This window comes from Nyctereutes procyonoides, unplaced genomic scaffold (genome assembly GCF_905146905.1).
Source record: "Nyctereutes procyonoides isolate TBG_1078 unplaced genomic scaffold, NYPRO_anot_genome, whole genome shotgun sequence".
NCBI lineage: Eukaryota > Metazoa > Chordata > Mammalia > Carnivora > Canidae > Nyctereutes > Nyctereutes procyonoides.
The window spans coordinates 4276437-4299176 of NW_026575139.1; the positions used below are offsets into that span (position 1 = coordinate 4276437).

Sequence of the window (22740 nt, forward strand, 5' to 3'; positions counted from 1 at the left end):
AAGTATACGTCGACTATGCCTAGCAGGATAGAAGCTTTTATGAGGCGTTGTACTTCCAAATTTTAAGAAGAAGGTCACTACAAAGTTATTTAAAACACAAATACTGCTTTTTTTACGTTTCACACATAGGGCGCCACGGGGTAGATGAAATGATGATTTAAATTCGCCAGAAACCCACTAGGTACAGAATTCTGTAGTTAAGTTACGTTCTCCTGGGCAGAGCAGGAGAGTCAAAAGAAGCCTGGGTGGCTCAGCGGTTGAGCATCACCTTCAGCCCAGGGCATGATCCTGGAGTCCCGGGATCGAGTCCCACGTCGGGCTCCCTGCATGGAGCCTGCTTCTCCCTCTGCTTGTGTCTCTGCCTCTCTCTCTCTCTCTCTCTCTCATGAATAAATAAAATCTTAAAAAAAAGAAAGAAAGAAAGAAAGAAAGAAAGAAAGAAAGAAAGAAAGAAAGAAAGAAAGAAAGAAAGAAAGAAAGAAACAGGAGGCTGTGCCCAGGAGGGAGGAGCTTACTAGTTATAAGGGGGGCAGTTAGTGATGAACGTGGGGGTTCTGGACTCCTGGAGAAGGGCCTTCTCCCCGCTGGGGCCCTTGGCTCAGAGCTTCGCTGTGGCTCAGCATAACTATCTCCTGGCCGGGCTGAACTGAACGGTAGCGTGAGCCGCGTACAGTGCAAGAGAGGAGAGCTATCAAAAAGTTTCCGGGTGGGACAGCCTCCAGGCATCCAAAGATTGTGGGGTTCTTTTGTCCTAGGTTCTCCCTCACAAGCCACCTCCATTCTAAACTTGATACAACAATTGTTCCCCACAGTCTACCCTGGATGGTTCCGAGCATTTACCGATCACCTACAGGTGTACGCAACCCCCGGGGCTGGACAATTCACTAATGTCAAGCCCCACAGGCCTGCCTCGTGTGACGATTCGGGCAGGGCTGGGAGCAGCTCCCTGATGTTCGGAGTCTCTGGTCTCTGTCGGTGCAGGGGGCGGGGGGCGGGGGGCCTCTGTCAGGGCAAACACCTGCAACGCAAGCAGGTGGCCCGCGGCTCCTGCACATCTAAGGTGCCCACCTTTGGTAGGTCCTTTCCTGTTCAGCACAGCCTGCTGCTCCTCCGTGATGTTCAGCCGCCGAACCACGTCCGCCAGCGCCGACTTGAGCAGCTGGATGTCATCTTCCTGCATCTGGACGCGCTGCTCCAGGGAGGCAATGCGGTCGGTCACCTCCATGCTACTGGCAGCCGAAGCGCTGTCATCTAAACCAAAGGAAAGGAACCAGTGACTCTTCCGTGCTCCCCAGAGAAATCAGACCGACACCCATGCGCGAGCACATTGCTAAAGCATAACAAGATTTATTTTTTTAAATTTTTTTTTCATAATAAGATTTATAAACAGAAGGCGACTGCTCTTATGCAGAAACCATGACGCAGCTTTTTACTACCTAGAACTGCTCCGCCTCATTCTGCTACCGTCTTTTCATTCTGTTTGTGCTTTTCATTTCTTTTTAGCTGTGGTTTTATTTGCCATTATACTATTCCAGATACAGGGCAACATAGTTTCTTGCTCATGATGTCAGAGACCTCAAAGCTGGGGTGGGGTGGGATGCACCCACTTCAACTTCTCCCACATAGCAGAAATCCACTGTGTGGCCTTCTAGCTTTTGTGCCACAGATGCTAGCTGATGGGATGGTCAGATAATCACAGGCCTACACTATCTCCTGAAACCAGTATTACACACTATAAGTTAACTACCTGGAATTTAAATAAAAACTCAGAAATAAAAAGCTTTCTACGTGATTTCACTGTGGAGTTAAAGTTAAAACTACTGGCTTAATGTATCATCTTTCTCAGGTAAAATAGCTTTAACACAGCAGTTATCAAATGCTTTGGTCTCAGGACTCCTTTACATCAGCAACAATTACTGAGGACCACAAATAGCCTTTGTTTGTGTAAATTATGTCCATCAATATCTTCCGTATTGAAAATTAAAACAGGCATTTTATAAATATTTAATCATGACTTATTCAAAAATAACGAAAACATTACATGTTAACACATTTTGTTTTTAAAAAACAAAAAAATTTAAAAAAAGAAAATACTGAATATTCAAAATTTTTCTTTAATGTATGACATATTAGAAAATAACTGGAATTGTTTATGCATTCAATCTGCTGTGATATGTTACTTTTGTTGAAATATATGAAGAAAATTTGGTTTCATGCTGACATATAGTAGGGAACGGAGGAAATATTTTAATAGCCTCTTCAGATAATTATGGACGATCTTCCTTGTTAGTCAAAATATGATAGATTGCAATGTTATAAAAGCTATAATGAGGACTATAAGACCATATAAATAAATTTTGTTACTTCATTAAAAAAAAAAAAAACGACCAAGACTTACACTGTCTAACAGTCATGCCTGCTAAGGTCTGGCTACTCTGACAAAGCAACACAAGTGGTCAAATCTGTTTGGTGACTATTCCCTTACAGCCACGGCAATCCTAATCTCTCATATAGAGTTGTTAATCGCCAATTCCTTATCAAGCCCTCCAGGATCCCACACAGTCTTCTTGCCTCTGAAACTCATTTCACATCATTCCTCCTTTCACTCTCAGTGCTTCAGCCATACTGACCTCTTTCAACTGCCCTGAGAGCTTTGGTATCTGCTGTTGCCTTTACTTAAAACATTTCTTTTTCTTTCTCTCTTTTCTTTTTCTTCTTTTTTGAGAGAGGCAGGTGAGGGGCATAGGAAGAGGGAGAGAGAGAGAGAATCTTAAGCAGGTTCTACACCCAGTATGGACCCCAATGCAGGGGCTCAGTCCCACGACTCTGATATCATGATCTGAGCTGAATTCAACAGTCAGATGCTCAACTGACTGAGCCACCCAGGTGCCCCTACTTGAAATATTTCTCAACAAACTTTTTGCATGATCAAATTCTTCTGTTGTTTAAGTGTCAACTCAAACTGAGCTCTTCAGAGAAACTTCCTTACAACCTTACATAGGGTTGGTACTAGGATCACCTCAACTTTATTTATTTCTTCCAAGGCATTACTGTGCTCCAATGCTCTCTGATCTCCCAGCTAAAATGTGAGCATCATGGAGTTGCTTCTGCTTCCACGTATGACAGACCCCTTTTGGACTGTACCACCCTCCCTGTCCTGCCCATAGAAGGCAATTTTAAGCCTGGAAATTATACCAGAAAACAACTACTTGAAGGTACTGCAGCTGAGACGCAGGTATATAGACTCTGGTGGGGAATATACACTCACTTGGAAAAACAGACAAGTAAATCCCTTTTGCATGGCTTCTAGCCAGACCTAAGTGGTACACAGTGGGGGTGAGGGTGCATGCGGGAAACCCTGTTGCCATTTTTGTCCTCAGAAAGCCAGGAAGTGAAGTCCAAAAACTGTGAACACTAGAAAGTGGGGAAATCACAGGAGGGATGACACCAGAGGGAGAGTCCCAAATTCTGCCTATTTCAGCCCTGCCTGACCTGGCAATCATACTCATGGAACAGGCTCAAGTATCTCAGCTAACAGCAGAAGATTGAAACTCAGATTAGAGGCCCAAGAAGTAGTTTGCAGTTTAAGTCCAGCCAAGGAAAGTAGCCACTATGATGAAGGAAAGGATACTTCTCAGAGGAAAGTAATAGAATACAAAATCCCCACAACTTACATTTGTAATGTCCAGGATATAATCCAAAATTGCTTAACATGCTAAGAATCAAGAAATGGAACATAGTCTCAAGAGAAAAGAAAATACATTGAGTCCAACTCCAAAATGAACAAAATATTGGAACTAACAAAGAAAATGAGATATTTCCAATGAATGAATATTTCAACAGAGAAGTGGGAAGTATTGGCAGAGAGAGAGAAACAATAAAAAAAAGAATCAAGTGGAAGTTCTAGAACTGAAAAATACAATTTCTGAAGTTACAGGTTCACTGACTGGATACAGCTGCATGGCCGTGTTGGAAAAAAGACAAGGAAAGCTGAGCATTGAGCAAAGGAAGTGTCCAGGGTGAAAAACACAGAGAAAAGAACTGAGAAAAAAAAATTAACCAAGTCTCTTGGGGATTTCTTAGAGGCTCTCAAACACTCCAGCATATATTACATTGGAATATAAAAAGAAGAACAAGGCAGCAAAAAATATCTGAACTATAAAGGCCCCAAATACCTTAATGTGATGAAGGTAGAAATGTAAAACAACATAAATGCTTAATAAACACCAAACAAAATAAACACAAAGAACCCCATCTCAAGGTATTTCACAATTAAACTGTTGAAAATCAGATTAAGCATACATATTGAAAACAGCAAGAGCCAAACTGGTCCTGGGGAAGGACCCTGCAGAGTGGAAGATAGTGGAGCATCTGTAAAGTACTGAATGAAAACAATTTCAATCCAGAATTCTATATCCAGCAAATATACTCTCTGGCAGTGAAGGCAAAGAAAAAAATAAAAATGAAAAAAAGATAAATGTAAACTGAAATAATTCATTGCCAGAAGCTCTACATTACAAGAAGTACCAAAGGAAGTTCGTCAGGATAAAGGGAAATTATATAAGATGGAAACTCAGACACTCAGGAAAGAAGGAAGAGCACTGGAAGTAATAAATACCTGAATGTGTTCAAGACTTTTTTTCTCTTTACATTTTCTTGTTAATATTCTTATAAGCCTTTAAAAAAAACTGTTGAAGATGAAAATTATAACACTGTCTGATGGGATTCATAAGGCATGTACAGGTAATACATACAACTATCATAACATAAAGATGGGGAAGATATGGATCTATGAAGTTTTAATATTTTATGTAAGATTTTAATATTATACATTATTAACTGTAAAGGACCTGTGAAAAGTTCAAGATGTATATTGTAATCCCTAAGAAGCTACTAGAGAATAATGCAAATAAGTATAGCTAAAAAAAAAAAAACAGAAATATTAATTGAAATTCTATATTCAAATAATCCAAAGGAGGGAAAAGAAGGAGAGAGGAACAGAAAGCAAACAAATAGGGGATCCCTGGGTGGCACAGCGGTTTGGCGCCTGCCTTTGGCCCAGGGCGCGATCCTGGAGACCCGGGATCGAATCCCACGTCGGGCTCCCGGTGCATGGAGCCTGCTTCTCCCTCTGCCTCTCTCTCTCTCTCTCTCTCTCTCTCTCTCTCTGTGTGTGTGTGACTATCATAAATAAAAAAAAATTAAAAAAAAAACAAATAGAAAAAAAATTAAATGATAAACTCAAACCTAACACAGCAATAATTACATTAAATGTTACATTAAAGCAATAATTGCATTAAACACACCAATTAAGGGGTGGCTGGGTGGCTCAGTTGGTTGAGTCTAACTCTTGATTTCAGCTCAGGTTGTGCTCTCAGGGTCCTGGGATTGAGCCCAGTGTCAGACTCCATGCTCAGCAAGGAGTCTGCTTGAGATTCTCTCTCTCCCTCTCCCTCTGCCCTTCCCCCCGACCCCCACAGTCATTCTCTCTCTAAAATAAATAAATAAATCTTTAAAAACAACAACACATCAATTAAAAGTCCAAGAATGTCAGGGGGAAAAAAAGCAAGGCCCAACTATTTGCTGTCTACAAAATACACACTTTAAGTACAAAGACATAGGTTGAAAGTAAATGAATGCAGAAAAAGACAGCATGCAAACAGTAAGCATAAGAAGGCTAGATGCCAATATTAATAATAAGATAACATAGATATCAAATAAAATGTGCTACCACAGATAAAGAGGACCATTTCATAATGAAAAAAAGGATCAATTCATCAGAAAGACAAGACAATCATAATAATAGAGATTTAAAACATATGAAGCAAAAATAGAATTAAAATGGGAAGTAGACAATTCCACAATTATTCCTGAAGATTTTATCATTCCTATCTCAGCTAATGATAGGACAATTAATTTAAGAAATCAGTAAAGAAACAAATATTGAACAGCATTACAAGCCACTTTGACTTCCTGGATATGTATAGACAGCTACACTCAACAATGGCAGTGCACATGGTACATTTACCGGGATACATCATGTTCTGGACCAAAAAAACAGACCTGAATAAAGTTAAAGTCTAAAAGAGTATGCTGTTTTAGAACAGTGGCATTAAATTAGACATCAAAAATAACAAGAGAACTATGAAAACTCCTAGTACTTATAAATTAAATAACATGCTTCTTTTTTCTTTAAAGGTTTTATTCATTCATTTATTTGAGAAAGAGCAAGTGTCAGTGAGGGAGGAGGAGAGGGAGAGGGACAAGCAGACTCTGTGAGGAGTATAGAGCCTGACACAGGACTCTATCGCATGACCCTGAGATCATGACCTGAGTAGAAACCAAGAGTCAGATGCCCAAGTGACTAAGCTACCTGGGAGCCCCAAACAACACTCTTAAATAATCATTAAGTTAAAGACCACATCACAGAAGAAATTAGAAAATATTTTTAACTGAATGACAGTGAAGATATATCTAAAGTGTGGGTTGCAGCAAAGGAGGTCTTTGAGTAAAATTAATAGCTTTAAAATCTCTTTATTAGGAAGGGAAAGAATTCTCAAATCAATGATTCTCAGCTTTCACATTAATTAACTAGAAAAAGATGAGCAAATTAAACCAAAATCAAGTAGAAAGAAGGGAAATAACAAAAAGATGAAACCAATGGGCTAAAATATACACAAACAATGAAGAGAATGAATGAAACCAGAAGCTGGCTCTCTGAAAACATCAATAAAACATAAACTTCATCACAGCAGACATTTTTTCTGCTAGTCTACTGCTCTACCGTCCGTCCCACTATGTAACACCTACCAGGAACTCAATAAATATTTGGTGAATGAATGAATAGTTGGGTAAATGTGTATCTCTTATGAAGCATGCATCAAATTAGCTGCTGGGGATACGGAGATGACTGGATTAATGCAGTTATCACCCTTCAAAAGCTCTCTGTATAGTAGAGAAGACACATGTCCACAAAATTTTAAGACAATTTGATATGTTATGTAATTAAGGAATATATAAAGTGATAAGTGAGCATAAAATCATCTATGTGGAAAGCAAAAAAATGGCATTCAGGCAATGGAAACACTTGAAACAAAAACATGGAAACAGGGAAGCATAAGGAATACTCAGATAATCACAGCCTTCGACACTGAAATCTACCATTTTGTAATTTCCACTTCCTGGATATAAATCTGCCATGCTCATAAATTCAGGTTCTCTCAACATTCTAGGTAACATACACACAGATATCGTTTGAGTGTGTCTATGGCATTTCTGAGAGAACACCCAACAACCAAGAGAACTCATCAAGCATTCACGTACATGTAAAAGTGTTAAGATCTTATGAAGAAAAAACTGCATAACTCTTTTATAAAATATATCACAGACCTATCTCTCTAAAGAAATCAAACTTGAGGTACAAATTTGCAAATGACCTTTTCACACACTCCTCGCCTTCTAAGAACTACAAACTTCAACCTCTATGCTCCGAATAGAGGATTCATACTGTTTCGGTTGGGAATACTGGTGATTATGTCTTTCTGTCTCTGCCTATGGATGGAGACATATAAACAACTTTTAAAACCCAACAGTGAGAACACAAACAACCCAAGTTAAAAATAGGCAAAAGGGACGGGGATCCCTGGGTGGCTCAGCAGTTTAGCGCCTGCCTTCGGCCCAGGGTGTGGTTCTGGAGTCCCGGGATCGAGTCCCATGTCGGGCTCCCTGCATGGAGCCTGCTTCTCCCTCAGCCTGTATCTCTGCCTCTCTCAATCTGTCTCTCATGAATAAATAAAATCTAAAAAAAAAAAAAAAAAAAAAAAAAAGGCAAAAGAGGGCACCTGGGTGGCTCAGTGGTTGAGCATCTGCCTTCAGCTCAGGTCGTGATCCTGGGGTCCTGGGATTGAGTCCCACATTGGGCTCCCAGTAGGGAGCCTGCTTCTCCTTATGCCTGTATCTCTGCCTCTCTCTCTGTGTATCTCTCATGAATTAAAAAAAATAGACAAAGGAGTTGAACAGACACTTTACCAAATGGCAAACAGGTCCATGAAAGTGATGTTCAGTGTCCCTGGCCATTAGAGAAATGCAAATTCAAACCACAATGAGATACCACTACACAGCTACTAGAATGGATAAAATACAAAAATACCAACAAAACAAGATGCAGCCAGAATAGAGGGCATGTGAAACTCTCTTACATTGCTGGTGGGCACAGAGGATGGTACGCTCACTCTGCAAGGCAGTTTTGCTGTTTCTTATACACATAGCTTATGACCTAGCAATCCCCAAATGCTTCCTAGAGAAATGACACCTACATTCATAGAAAGCTTGTACACCAAAGTTGAGAGCAGCTCTATTCATATTTGGTAAAAACTGGAAACAACTCAAATGTCCTTTGACTGATGAATGGATAAGCTGTGGTAATCCACAGAATAATAACAAGGAAAGAACTATTGATATAGTGGTTTGGGTGGATCTTCAGGTTCTATCCTGAGTGCAGGAAGCCAGGCTCCGAAGGTTACACACTGGCTCATTCCACTTAGGTGACAGTCTCCAAAAGACAAAACTAGTGAAGAAGCACAGATCAGGGCTGGCCAAGGGTTGGGATGAGGGCACAGCACTAGGAAGTTCTGGGGAAAGATGGAAATGTTCTGTATCCTGACAGTGGTAGCGATTACTCAGATCTACACTGTATCAAAATACATAGAATTGTCTCCAAAAAGCAGATTTGTTGGACTTTAACATAAAAAATAAAATAACTTTTTTGAGAGTCCAAGGGAGATAAGGTCTGCCCATTGGCTTTGCTGTTACTTGGCTTGTTAAGGTTGGTTGCTATTACACCTTGAGATCTCAGCAAAGAGATATTTCAAGTTGAACACTTGTTGCTCACTGGAAAGAGACCATCCTTCTATATAACTTCTTCTGAATAGACAGCAGTTGTGTGTGATTCCTCCATTTGTCCTTTGACCTGGATGGGAAAGAAGGAAAGCCCCACTTCACCAGGTCAAACCACATGGAGGGGATACCTTTGTATCCTCCCCCTGAGAAGCAAGGAAACAGCTAAATAAAATCTTTTAACATGTGAATAAGAGAAAGGAGGGCAAGCCTGTGTAGCAGCTGTCGCATGGGTGGGGAGGGGCTGGTCCATGGCCGACCTAACTGGGAAGGTCTCCGGCCTCAGGAAGAAGTCAGAGAAAGATCTATCAATTGAGAGAAGCCATCCTAGAGCTAAGTTAGTGCTGGAGAGTACTTGTGGAAGAGGGGTATACTCTAGTCACCAAGAGTGTGGACCCTGGACAGTCAGGTCACCTGGGCTCAAATCTCAGCCCTGCTACTTATGAGCTGTGACCTAGGGCAAATTATTTCATGTCCATGTGCCTCAGTTTCCCCATCTGTAAGACAGGGACAAGAACAGTTATCTATCTCAGCAAGTTACACTATTCAAATAGTTAACATACGTAGAGCATTTAGGATATATTTTTGCATATAGTAAATGCTTTATAAATGCAAGCTACCAGGCTGCTGTTGTTGTTAGTGTTAGTTATTATTACTGATAAAAATCACCAAAGTTGAGTTTAACATTTCCTTCAAAATTCCTATGCGCTCTTGACAGGATGAGCACTGGGTGTTATTCTGTACGTTGACAAACTGAACACCAATAAAAAATAAATTTATTTTTAAAAAAAATTCCTATGTGCTATCTGACCGTTGTTATGCAAAATAGCACTGGAAAATTAATTAGAAATTAGTGTTTGGCTAATAGTATGTGTTTTCTAAGTCAGAAAATAATCTGGCATACAGAATCATGCATTTCTAGAATTTGGGGGTTGTCTGAGCAGACAGCAGCTGTGAGAGATGGAGCGCACTGGCTGTGGGGACCAGCACTGAAAAGGCGTAAGTTGGCTGGTGTCACACCACCTTGCATGGTCAAGCTGATATTATACATATAACAGCATACCAAGTAAGGCAAAGCAGGCCTGCTCCGTGTTCTAAAAATTTACAATGCAAACTAGCATCACTATGGCCTCACTTTGTTCTATAGATGCCTTTCATAAAAGTGCATAAATTAGACTCTATTTTAATTATACCGCCAAATTCATATTAAAAAATCCTATTTTAATATTTTATAAAGAAAAATCCCCAAAACCCAAAGCAGAAAATCTCAATGTCTCCCTTCAAATGCAAATAATCAAAGACTGAAAAGCCTGGTTTGCTTAAGAGAACCTCTATTTGCAAGTCTTGCTGAAGTTGTCCCTGTGACATATTCCCCACGCTTTGGAAATCCTGCCAGAACCAATGCCCTGCCCTGCAATGGAGTCTTCTACTTCTGCTCCTCGGGTAGTTAGTTACTCTCAAGAACAAACTGAAGGCGTCTTGGCAACAGTGGTCTCTAGTTCTTAACCTTCTTGTGTACAGTAAAGGCCAGTGTTGTTCAAATGACTTCACAAATTCAAATTCAGCTGGCAAAAAACCGGATTGGCATAATGAAAAACAAGACCCAAACCGTTGTCTAATTGACAAAGACCATTTCCAGCTTCTGTACACCTCGCAGGACTCCACCGCACAAGATGGGAGAGTGCATCCAAATTCCATCAAAGAAAACTTTATTCGAATGGGAATCCAGCATGGGTAACACCTTAGCGAGTTATAAATTTTATCTTGTTTTTATTTTTATTTTTTTAAGGATTTTATTTATTCATGAGAGACAGAGAGAGAGAGGCAGAGGGAGAAGCAGGCTCCATGCAGGGAGCCCGACGTGGGACTCGATCCTGGGACCCCAGGATCACGCCCTGGGCCGAAGGCGGCACTAAACCGCTGAGCCACCCGGGCTGCCCAAGTTATAAATTTTAAAGTAACGTTCGTTCTTGTAGCTCCAAAATCTACCCACGGATGTCATCAAGACAGTGTTAACAACAGAACTGCTTTATCTTTTTTTCAAAGTTTTTGCATTCTTGTCCAACATCATTGCGCTTTGTGGAGTTAGGAGGATGTTTGAAAAAGACCATATTCTTTATGTTTTCACCTCTTGGGTTTTTTAAACTTCTGTATGAACTGGAACTAGTGGCCGGGACAGTGGCACCTGTTCGTTTCCTTAGGAAGGCATGCGGATCTGTTTACACATGACAGGTAGAGAGTCCCTTTTTTTTTTTTTTAAAGATTTATTTATTTTTATTTATGATAGACACAGAGAGAAAGAGAGAGGCAGAGACACAGGAGGAGGGAGAAGCAGGCTCCATGCCAGGAGCCCGACGTGGGACTCGATCCCGGGACTCCAGGATCGCGCCCTGGGCCAAAGGCAGGCTCCAAACCGCTGAGCCACCCAAGGATCCCCAAGAGTCCCTTTATCTCAGTATCAGAAAACCGTCCATGCTCAGGCTGCACCAACTGTCAGAATGGGCAAAGGGACAGACAAGATTTAATCTGAGGCAGAACCAAACCCACGCTGGTGTGAGGCCTGTACCGCAGACGTCTTAGCTGGCTAACTGCTCTAAAAGACACCCCGCATCCTCAGCCAGCGGCACATCTCCTCGGGGCTACGGATCCCAGCCTCGTGTCACCATTCTGTCAAGGGCCAAACACGGTTCAGAAAACTAGTCCTCAGGGGAGGCTGACAATCAGTGAACCCTGTTTTGGAATGCCTGGACCCCAAGACTTGAGAAAGAGCATTGCTTTGGGGTTCAAACTGGGGCAGGGCTCAATTCCCAGGTGCGTCACTTATTAGCTGTGTAGTCCTGGCAAAGGACCTGAGCACTCCGGCTGTAACACCGCCTGTCTTTGGAAGTTCTCACGAGGATAAACGTTGATGTGTATGAAGAGGATGATGGCAAATAGATGCTCAACACAATAGTGGTTTAGCATTACTATAGCTCATTGTTGTTAATCCTAGTGTTTGTAAGAGCAAAAAGCAAACACTGACCATTGGTGAAGTCACCATTAACAATAGATATGTGCAATTTTTGCAAGTACTAGGCAGAGCTTGGTCCACGAGAGAGACCTGCTCTAGAGTGAAAGGGGCCATTTCCGCCTCTGGAGCACCTCCGGTCAAGCTGAGGAAATAGGACATTGAACCTTCAGGTGAAGGAGAGTCCCGTATGTGCCCTCCCATGACAGCACACGATTAGCGGCCAGCGGACGGACCGAGCGTTACATCCACAGCCCTGTCTCTGGCTTGACTCTCATGAGAACTAGTCTAATGCCAGCTTCTGAGTTACAGGAGAGGTCACAGGTCCAGGTAGGCCCTATGTCACTCCTAGCCCCAGAGGCAGAAAGATGACCCAGTGGCTCTGCCTTTACCCTAGATCTTCATGAAGCCATTTGGGTGGATGTGACTTTTGGGTTTAATTACCATCTTACAGTCAAAAGTGGCACAGAAAGATCAAGTAATTTGTCTGTTTTATTCTATTTAAGAGGCGAAGGAAGTGCACTTTGTCCCCTGTTGATAGGATCATCTCATTATGTAGAGAAAGAAACAGACTCTTGACTCTGAAATGTTGTTGGTGTTTGAGTAACGCTCTTGGAGGTCAAAGGACTATTATACTTTTCAAGGTTAATTTAGAATCTGTCCCCTTTATCTTGAGATGTTCTCTCTTTTCTTTAATCATTTAAAACAGTAAGGATAGCACCAAAGCAATAACACCTGCCCTTCCTTCTCCACCCGCTACTGTCAGATGCTCTACCTTATGTGGTTCATCTCCAGTCCCTGCAACACTCTCCCACTTAGATGTCATCCCCATACCATAGATAAGGTTGGAGAAGTTAGGTTTCTAAATCTTCTGAAGATAAAAAAAGCAGCATGCCAAGGCTAGCTGGGAAACATCTCCTCTTTGCCCCATATTATGCTGTCCCTCCAAATGACAAGCATTAATTCCAGTGGGACTTGCGTGGTACTAAGTAAAATATATAGAGAATTTTTGTACTGTTTTGCCTTTCCTAAAATATTAGACAAATACTATTTTAAAAACACCTCACTACCAGGTTTTAGCACTTTAGATCATGTAAGCGGTAAGGAATAACAATCTTTTGCTCAATAATTTGCAGGCAGACATCTCCTATAAAAGCTGGCTCTCCATTTTACGTTATACTGATCGTCACAATCTGAACCATTCCAGAGCATCCAATCACAAAAGCAATGTAGACACGGTCAGTATACGAAGCCACATACCCTCTATCATTTTCAGGTCTGGATTCCAGCTCTGCTGTCAGATTGGCAGCTCTGTTCTCCACTCCTGGCTGATGGGCACCAGCTTTATTTCTGTTCTCAGACTCCCAGTTCTCCTGTGATCACCTGGGTCCGTCAGGCACTGCAAGTCTTGCTCATCTCTGGGCTGGACCTGCCACCTAAGCTCTGACTCTGAAATTCATCACTTCCTAGGAAATTACAAGAACTGACCCTCTCTGTCAGTAGACCTGTCTCAATGGTTGCTCAGTAGACCTGTCTCGATGGATGCTGAGGCTAACATTCATATACTTGACTGAAAGAACTCTACAGCAGTCCTTGATATAAAAATGCAGCCGCTGCCTATTGATCAAAGCAACTTCAGCAGGGCTCCTGCAATCTGGAAAGTAATGGCATAAAGGTCTCTCATGAGCTGTAGGTTGTAAAAGAGTGGTGCTGGAGACCAGAAGGATACACACAAGGCCACCCTAAGAAGTACCATGCAACAAGGTTGGAATTTCAGTGACACGGAGCTTAAAGCTAACAGACTTTGCATCCTGTTCAATAAATGTTCCTGAGTGTCGTTCTGGGCCAGACCTAGTGCCGGGCAACCCAATGAACACGGTGACCTCCCCAACCGGAGCCTGCTCAGTCTAGCAGAGGAGACTGGCCCACAGATAACCATCACAGAGATCTAGGAACACAGATGAGAGAGCAATTAACCGGTCCTCACTCCGCCCCAGGCCCAAACTTGGCAAAAAGCCCAGCTAGAGACATAACGTGAGGACCTGACACACCTGCATCAACGCACAGGTGAAGGGGGAAGAGCAGGATTTCAGGTGAGCTGCTGGGTTTCAACCAATGAATAATGAATGAAGCAGAGAGGATGAATAAGAACAATCACAGAAAGAACAGCCTCGAAATTCTCTAGGTGAGCATTTAGAAAATGGGTTAATTATCTTGAGATATACTCTAATTTGATTTTGCCTAACCGGAGTTATCAAGCCAACAAAGGCTTTCCATGGAGCCCTGAGATTCCTTGAAATCTCTGAAATGATTAATACTACACACACACATGCCGCTCTACGCACACACATGCACTCATATGCACGTACGTCACAATGAGAACACACACACACACGCCCCTCTACACACACACGAACTCATATGCACATATATCACGATGAGCCCAAATGCATACATACACGTCCCTCCACACACATGCACACATGCACTCATATGTACATACACCACAATGAGCCACAAGAACATACACACTCACCTACTGGCACTCCCTCCACATGCATGCACACACACGTGCCCCTCCACATGCACACATACCACAATGAGCCCCCCCACATACTGGTGCTCCCTCCACATGCATGCACATACATGTTCCCCCCAATACACATGCACACTTACACATGCACACACATACACCCCTCTATCTTTGCAAAAGCAATTTTGTTTCTTGTTTCTGTCAGAAACTAAAAGACCTAGAGACTTTAAGGCTAATTTGTTTTCTCTACTTTACAATTGTAAAGCAAACAAGAGATCCTGGAGTTGAACAGAAGAGAAAGTCCCAGTAACATGTGAAGTGATATGCCTTAAAACTTAGCCTTTGCTCCAAAGGCTGGCGGTGTGAGGAACGCCAAGGGCAGGAGGGGCAATCCCCAGGACAGCTGGACAGGGAGAGGAGGGAAAGAGCCCATGCAAGTCACACAGGATTGCCAAACTCAACCTCAAAAGGAAGGATTAAACTATGGAGGTGGAGAAGGGGAGAGAGGACAAAATAATGAGCATAGCGTAGAACCTGAAAGAGGTCTAAAGCTGTCATCTATATGTTATTTTACAAGGAGACTATTACAATACTCACTTGTCACATCTATGATACAATCTAGATATAATGTGGTCAGGTCCTAAACGGACTTAACAAAAAATATCTAAAAGATAGCTTCAATTCAATAAATTTTTCTTTGATATGATGGTTTCAAAACATTTCAGTAAAAAGAAAAAACTAAAAGCAAATCTTATTATTTTTCTATTAATTTCCATTAGTATAACATTTTCTGTTTAAAGTACTCTATAATTCCATTCCTCGTAACACCAGGTGTCTTTTAGACTGGAGAGTTTCCATTTGTTTCAGACAATATTCCCCTGCATGGGAGCCCGTCCTTCAACTGTTGGGATGAAAGTCAGAATAGCAAGGTTTTGGGGTACCTGGGTGGCTCAGTGGTTGAGCTTCTGCCTTTGGCCCAGGTTGTGATCCCAGGTCCAGAGATCAAGTACTTCATCAGGCTCCCCGCAGGGAGCCTGCTTCTCCCTCTGCCTATGTCTCTGACTCTCTCTGTGTCTCTCATGAAAAAATAAATAAGATCTTTTAAAAAAAATGTAAGCAAAAGAGGAAACCATACAACTACCCTGCATACAGCCTGGAGTTTCCCAGAAGTGAGGCAGGAACAGAACCTAGGTGAAGCCTGAAGGTCTCCCTAAGTTGGGGAGACAGAGCTGAAGTCCAGAAAATCTATGAATTCACAGGGCAGAACACTGAAGAGGAAAGAGCCACAAAGAGAGAACACTTTGGTAATCTGTGGACAAGACCCTTGAGTCTTCAGCTGGGTTGATCAACACTTACCTGTGAGGAAATTACTCCCCACTGGGGCAAGAACCACCCAAAAAGAATAGAGAGCATGACCCCCTGAACCTACACAGGGCTGTGAATAGTCCCTGTCATCATCAGCTAGGGTGGGAAACCATGTAACCCACAGGGCATTGGGTGGAGAACTCAGAGGATTTTGCCCTCAACTTAAATGCTGGTTGTCCCCTAACAAGGCTTAAGAGCAAGACTCAAAGGGATCAAACTATTTCCAAGTAACTTAAGCCATCCCAGAACAAAGCTTAAAAGTATTTATAGTAATATAAAAATATCTAGCTCCCAAAAGGTAAAATTCATAATGTCTGGTATCCAAGAAAAAAATGATGACCAGGCATTCAAAGAAGCAGGAAAACATGACCCATAATAAGGAAAAGAATCAACCAAGGAAACTAACCCAGAAATGACAGCAATGATAGAATTAGTAGACAAGGAAAATTATACAGTTATTATAACTGTATTATATGTACGAGAGCCAGAAGAAAGATTGAATATGGTTAGATAGAAGCATGGAAGATAAATATATATATTTAAAAGTCCAACTTTTAGGGGCGACTGGATGGCTCAGTTGATTAAGCATCTGACTCTGACTCTTGATTTTGGCTTAGGTCCTAATCTCATGGGTTGTGAGATTGAGCCCTGCATCGAGCTCTACACTCAGCAGGAGTCTACTTGGATATTCTCTCCCTTTGCCTCTTCTCCCACTTTCTCTCTCTCTCAAATAAATAAATAAATCTTTTTAAAAATGAAGATAAAAAGCCAAACTTCTAGAGATGAAAACTACAATCTATTACATGAGATTAACTGAAAAAATTAGTAAGTATGAAGAAACAGCAATAGAAACTATCCAAAGTGAAAAACAGAGAAAACAGATTGGAATGAGGTTCGGAGAGAGGGAGGGAGAGAAGGAGAGAGAGAATATGGGAATACAACACCAGGAAGTTTGTAAGACAACTTCACATGTCCTGATATGTCTGTAACTCAAGTCCCCAAAGAAAGGGAGGAGAGGAGGGAACAAAAAAAGAATCAGAGAAATAATAACTAAAATTTTTCCAAATGTAATGAAAATGATATATCCACAGATTAATACATTCAATAAACCCCAAGCACCAAAAACATGAACCAAAATCAAATTGCTGAAGACCAGTGATAAAGAGAAAATCTAGCAAACTAGGAATACTTGATAAAGACACACTTAATGGTAAGAAATTGGATGTTCTTCTCCCTCTGAGTAGGAACAAGGCAAGGACATCCCTCTTACCCCTCCTATTAGACATCACACTGAAAATCCTAGTGACTGCAAGAGGACAAGAAAAGGAAGTAAAAGGTATACAAATTGGGAAAGAAGACATGAAACTGTCTGCAGATGACATGATAGTCCATGTAGAAAACCCCAAAGAATCAACAAAAACTCCTAGACCTAGTAAGTGATTATAACAAGGCTGCAGGGATACATGGTTAATATACAAAAGTCAATTGCTCTCCTATATACTATCAACGAACAAGTGGAATTTGAAATTAAAAATGATTCCATTTATAACAGTGCCCCCAAAATGAAATACTTGGGTATGAACCTAGCAAAATATGTACAGGATCTATATGTAAAATTACTACAAAGAAATTTTTTAAAAGATTTAAAGAAAGACAGGGGATCCCTGGGTGGTGCAGCGGTTTGGCGCCTGCCTTTGGCCCAGGGCGCAATCCTGGAGATCCTGGAGACCCGGGATCGAATCCCATGTCGGGCTCCCGGTGCATGGAGCCTGCTTCTCCCTCTGCCTGTGTCTCTGCCCCTCTCTCTCTCTCTCTCTCTGTATGACTATCGTAAAAAAATAAAAAAATAAATAAAAAATAAATAAAAAAAGATTTAAAGAAAGAGAGAGATACTCCATGTTCATGGATTAGAAGGCTCAATTTTGTTATAATGTCAGTTTTTCCCAAATTGATTTACAGATTCAACACAATCCCAAGCACAATCCTAGCAAGCTATTTTGTGAATACTGACAAACGGATTCTAAATGGAATTTTAAAAAATCTTTTTCTAGTCTTTTATTTTTTTTGAAGTATTGTTAACATACAGTGTTGTTATATTATTCTCGGGTGTATAATATAATGATTTAATATTTCCCTACATATTTCAAGGCTCATCAAGATATATGTGTTCTTAAATCCCTTTATCTAATTCACCCATCCCTCTACCCACCTCTCTTCTGTCAACCACCTGTTTGTTCCTTGTATTTAAGAGTCTGGGGTACTTTTTTGGTCTCTTTTTTATTTCTTTGTTTTATTTTCATAAATTGACATATGAGTAAAATCTATATGGAAAGGCAAAAGACCCAGAATAGCCAATACCATGCTGAAGACGGCAACAACGTTATAGAACTGATACTACCTGACTTTCTGACTTATTACACAGCTACAGTAATCAAAACATCCTGGTATTGGTAAAAAAAAAAAAAACAAAACAGATGTACAGTCTAGGGTGCCTGGGTAACACAGCGGGTTAAGCATCCAACTCTGGGTTTCAGCTCAGGTCATGATCTCAGGGTCATGAGATAAAGCCCTGTGCTGGGCTCCGTGCTTGGTGCAGAGTATGCTTGAGATTCTCTCTCCCTCTCATTCTCCTCCTCCTGCTCATGCTCTCTCTTTCTCTCTCTCTAAAATAAATAAATAAATCCTTAAAAGAAAAAGGAGAGGAGAAGGAAAATGACCTCAGCTTCTACTGAAGAAACCCAAAGGAAGCAGAAGAAAGGAAGTGATACGCCTCAGAGCAGAAATCAATGAAATAGGACAAAAAACAATAGGGAAAAATCAATAAAACCAAAGACTCATTCTTGGAGACAATAAATAAAATTGACAAACCTGTAGTCAAGTTACTTGGGGGAAAAAAAGAGAAAGGGCACAGAATATTAGTGTCAGGAATAAGAGGTAATATCATTACAGATCTATAGACACTAACGGATAAGAAGGGAATAGTAAGAACAACTTTATACCAAGAAGTTCAATAACTTAGGTGAAATCGCAAGTTCTTTGAAAGATAAAACAACCAAATCTCATGAGAGAATGCACAGAGAATCTAAATAGCTTTATTAAAGAAACTGAGGGGGATCCCTGGGTGGCGCAGTGGTTTGGCGCCTGCCTTTGGCCCAGGGCGCGATCCTGGAGACCCGGGATCTAATCCCACGTCGGGCACCCGGTGCATGGAGCCTGCTTCTCCCTCTGCCTGTGTCTCTGCCTCTCTCTCTCTCTCTCTGTGTGTGACTATCATAAATAAATAAATTTTTAAAAAAATTAAAAAAAAAAAAAGAAAGAAACTGAGGGACGCCTGGGAGGCTCAGGGGTTGAGCGTCTGCCTTTGGCTCAGGGCATGATCCCGGAGTCCCAGGATCAAGTCCCACATCAGGCTTCCTGCATGAAGCCCACTTCACCCTCTGCCTATGTCTCTGCCTCTCTCTCTGTGTCTCTCATGAATAAATAAATAAAATCTTAAAAAAAATAAAGAAACTGAATTTATGGTTAAAAACCTTTCCACAAAGAAAATACTATACCCAGACAATATCACTGGTGGATTCTATCAAACATTTTAGGAAGAAATAACACCAAGTTTATATAAAGTTTTGCAGACAATTGAAGAGAGGGACTATTTCTAAATTCATCTATATGCCAGCATGACTCTAATGTCAAAATAGATATATCACCAAAAAAGTGTGGGTTAACATGTGGAGCAACTAGATCTCTGACGCCCTGCTTTGGGAATACAAAATGGTGCAGCCACTTTGGAAAACCATTCAACTTACACCCACTGGTTGGGCCAACCATTCCACTCCTAAATGTCTACTCAAGAGAAATGAAAGCATACGTCCATATGAAGACTTGGACACAAAAGTTCAGAGCAGCATGGTCTGCAAGAGCCAAAACCTACAAACAGCCCAAATGTTCATCGCCCAATAAATGCACAGACAAGCTATAGTATGTCCACAGAATAGGTACACTGCTAAGTAATAAAATCACTTTCACACTGATAGAAGTAACAGCGTGGGGGATCCCTGGGTGGCTCAGCAGTTTAGCGCCTGCCTTTGGCCCAGGGCATGATCCTGGAGTCCCAGGATCGAGTCCCACGTCGGGCTCCTGGCATGGAGCCTGCTTATCCCTCTGCCTGTGTCTCTGCCTCTCTCTCTCTCTCTCTCTCTCTGTCTATCATAAATAAATTAAAAAAAAAAGAAGTAACAGCGTGAATGCTTCTCAAAATAATCACACTCAGTGAAAGAAGCCAGAAAATAGAGTATGTGCTGTATGATTCCATTTATACAAAATTACCCAAGATGCAAACCAAGCTACAGGGACAAAAGGTCAGTGGTTGGAAGGTGGGGGCACCCAGAGAGGAGATAGTGGAGGTGCACAAAAAACCTTAGGGGATGATGATGTTCATACTCTTTATTGTGGTTATGGTTTCACAGATATAGCATATGTCAAAACTTACCAAACTGCTCATTTATATATGTCCAGATTTTTGCACATCAATGATACTTCTAGAAACTTATTACTTTTAAGGGAAGGAAACAACAACAAACAAAATTAGAAAACCTGCCATTTTTCAGTAAAGAAAAGGAAAAAATATATACTATCTAGGAAACCTACTCACGTGTTACAAGATATAAAAAATACTTTATGGTGGGTGCCTAGATGGATCAGGTGGTTAAGCATCTGCCTTCAGCTCAGGTCATGGTCCTGGGGTCCTGGGGTCCTGGGATCGAGTCCTGCATCAGGACTCCTTGCAGGGAGCCTGCTTCTCCTTCTGCCTGTGTCTCTGCCTCTCTCTTTGTCTCTCATGAATAAATAAATAAATAATCTTAAAAAAAAATAAAGACCTTATCTCCAAATATCGTCACCTTCTGAGATGCTGGGGGTTAGGACTTCAACATACAAACAGGGACTGGATCAGACATTAGCACACTCACATCCAGAGTAGTGTTATGCACTACAACCGAACGATGGAAACACCCACGTGTCCACTGGCTGATGAGTGGATAGAGAAGATAGGATGCATCCATACAATGGATATGATTCAGCAATGAAAAGAGATGAAATTCTGACACCTGCTACAGTGTGGATGCAGTTGAAAATAGTATGTCAACTGAAACAAGCCAGTCATAAAAAGACAACTCTTACACGATCCCACTTATATGAAATATCTAGCCTGGGCAAATTCATAAAGACAGACAGCAGATTAGAGGTTGCCAGGGGCTGGTGGGGGTGTAGGGGAAGAATGGGCTCGTTGCTGCTGGTGACCGAGTTTCTGTGTGGGGCTATGAAAAAATCCTGGACATAGGGGTGGTATCAGTTGCACAACTTTGTGCATGTAATTCATGCCATCAGATTTGTACACTTGAAGACGGTTAAAATGGCCAATTTTGTTCTATATATTTTATGACATTAAATAGGTACCCCAGGGACAGAGCTGGCTCAGTGGTTGAGTGTCTGCCTTTGGCTCAGGGTGTGATCCCAGGGTCCTGGAATCGAGTCCCGATGCAGAACTCGATCCCAGGACCTTGGGATCATGACCTGAGCCCAAGGCAGACGCTCAACCACTGAGCCACCCAGGTGCCCCGAAATAAGGTCTTTAAAGAGGTAATTACAGTTAAACAAGGTCCCTAGGATGGGCCCTGATTGATAGGACTGGCATCCTCTAAGAGGGGGAGCTCCCCGCAGAGAGCCTCTTTCTCCCTCTACCTGTGTCTCTGCCTCTCTCTGTGTCTCTCATGAATAAATAAAATCTTAAAAAAAAAAATAGGTACCCTAATCTTTCGTCAACCATCTTGAATGACTGGCTTTCAAGAAAATAATATAGAGTTCACCCCTGAACAACCCGATTAGGGATGCTGACCCTCCCTCCACAGTCAAAAATCCACATATAACTTTTGACTCCCCAAAAACCTAACTACTAATTACCTACCATTGACCAGCAGCCTTGTCGACAACAAATAGTTGATTAACACATACTCTGTATGTTGTACGTGTTACACACTATATTCTTAAAGTGAGCTAGAGAAAAGAAAATGCTATTCAAAAAATCACAAGGCAAAGAAAATACCTTTACAGGAGTGTATTAATTGAAAAAAAAAACACATATAAGTGGATCCATGCTGTTTCAAACCCATGTTGTGCCATTTGGGGGTCAACCATATTCATGCTTTCATGCATCCATGCGCTCTCTGTGCCAGAGGCAGGGCTGGGAGGTGGAGATGCAAAGTGCAAAGCCCCAGAGCATGGACAACAACATTAACAGAAGTGCAAGAGTGAGAATATAAGCTGATGTTCCCAAGAAGCATGGAGACGGGCCCGTGGGCGAGCCCGGCGTGTCTAGAAGGCTTCTAGACAGTGCTGAAGACAGTGGTGGCTGAGTTTTAAAGGACCAAAAGGAGCTTGCTGAACAGAAAACAAAGGCATCCAGAGAAATGCCCAGTTCAAAACAACAGCTGACCAGTTCGTACCCCTATTTTTTTTAATTATAAAACTGGAACAAATACTGGTGCATAATGAGCATGTGATGATTTGGAACTATAACTGTCAGACATCTACGAGACGAACCCAGACATCAGTACCCAGCCTGCGAGCACACCAGCAACTTCTGATTGCTTCCCTCCTCTTTCCGGGCGAGGATCCTGCGGACGGAGAGTGCTCAGTCATGTTTGCACACCACATGCGCGCCGTGGGCCCCTGGGCCCAGGCTCTCCGCTGGGGTACGTGCAGTATGCATGCAGACCGGTCCAGCAGCCCCACGAGGGTGGGGGGTTCCCAGGGCTGCCATGGCAAAGTGTCACACAGACAGGGGTGCTCAGACAATAGAAACGATTTCCTTAGTGTTCCAGAGGCTGGAAGTACAAGATCAAAGTGCTGGCAGGGCTGGTTTCCCCTGAGGCCGCTCTCCTTGGCT

At 41.8% G+C, this 22740-nt stretch overlaps 1 protein-coding gene across 4 annotated transcripts in view; it reads right to left on the reverse strand.

The window, feature by feature from the left end:
* Positions 1-22740, reverse strand: part of EML1 (EMAP like 1) — a 185314-nt gene that overhangs the window by 76590 nt on the left and 85984 nt on the right. For all 4 annotated transcript variants that reach the window (XM_055304152.1, XM_055304153.1, XM_055304155.1 and 1 more), the window contains exon 2: positions 1069-1251. In XM_055304152.1, the coding sequence (XP_055160127.1) occupies positions 1069-1251 (183 nt within the window). The remainder of the gene's footprint in view (positions 1-1068; positions 1252-22740) is intronic.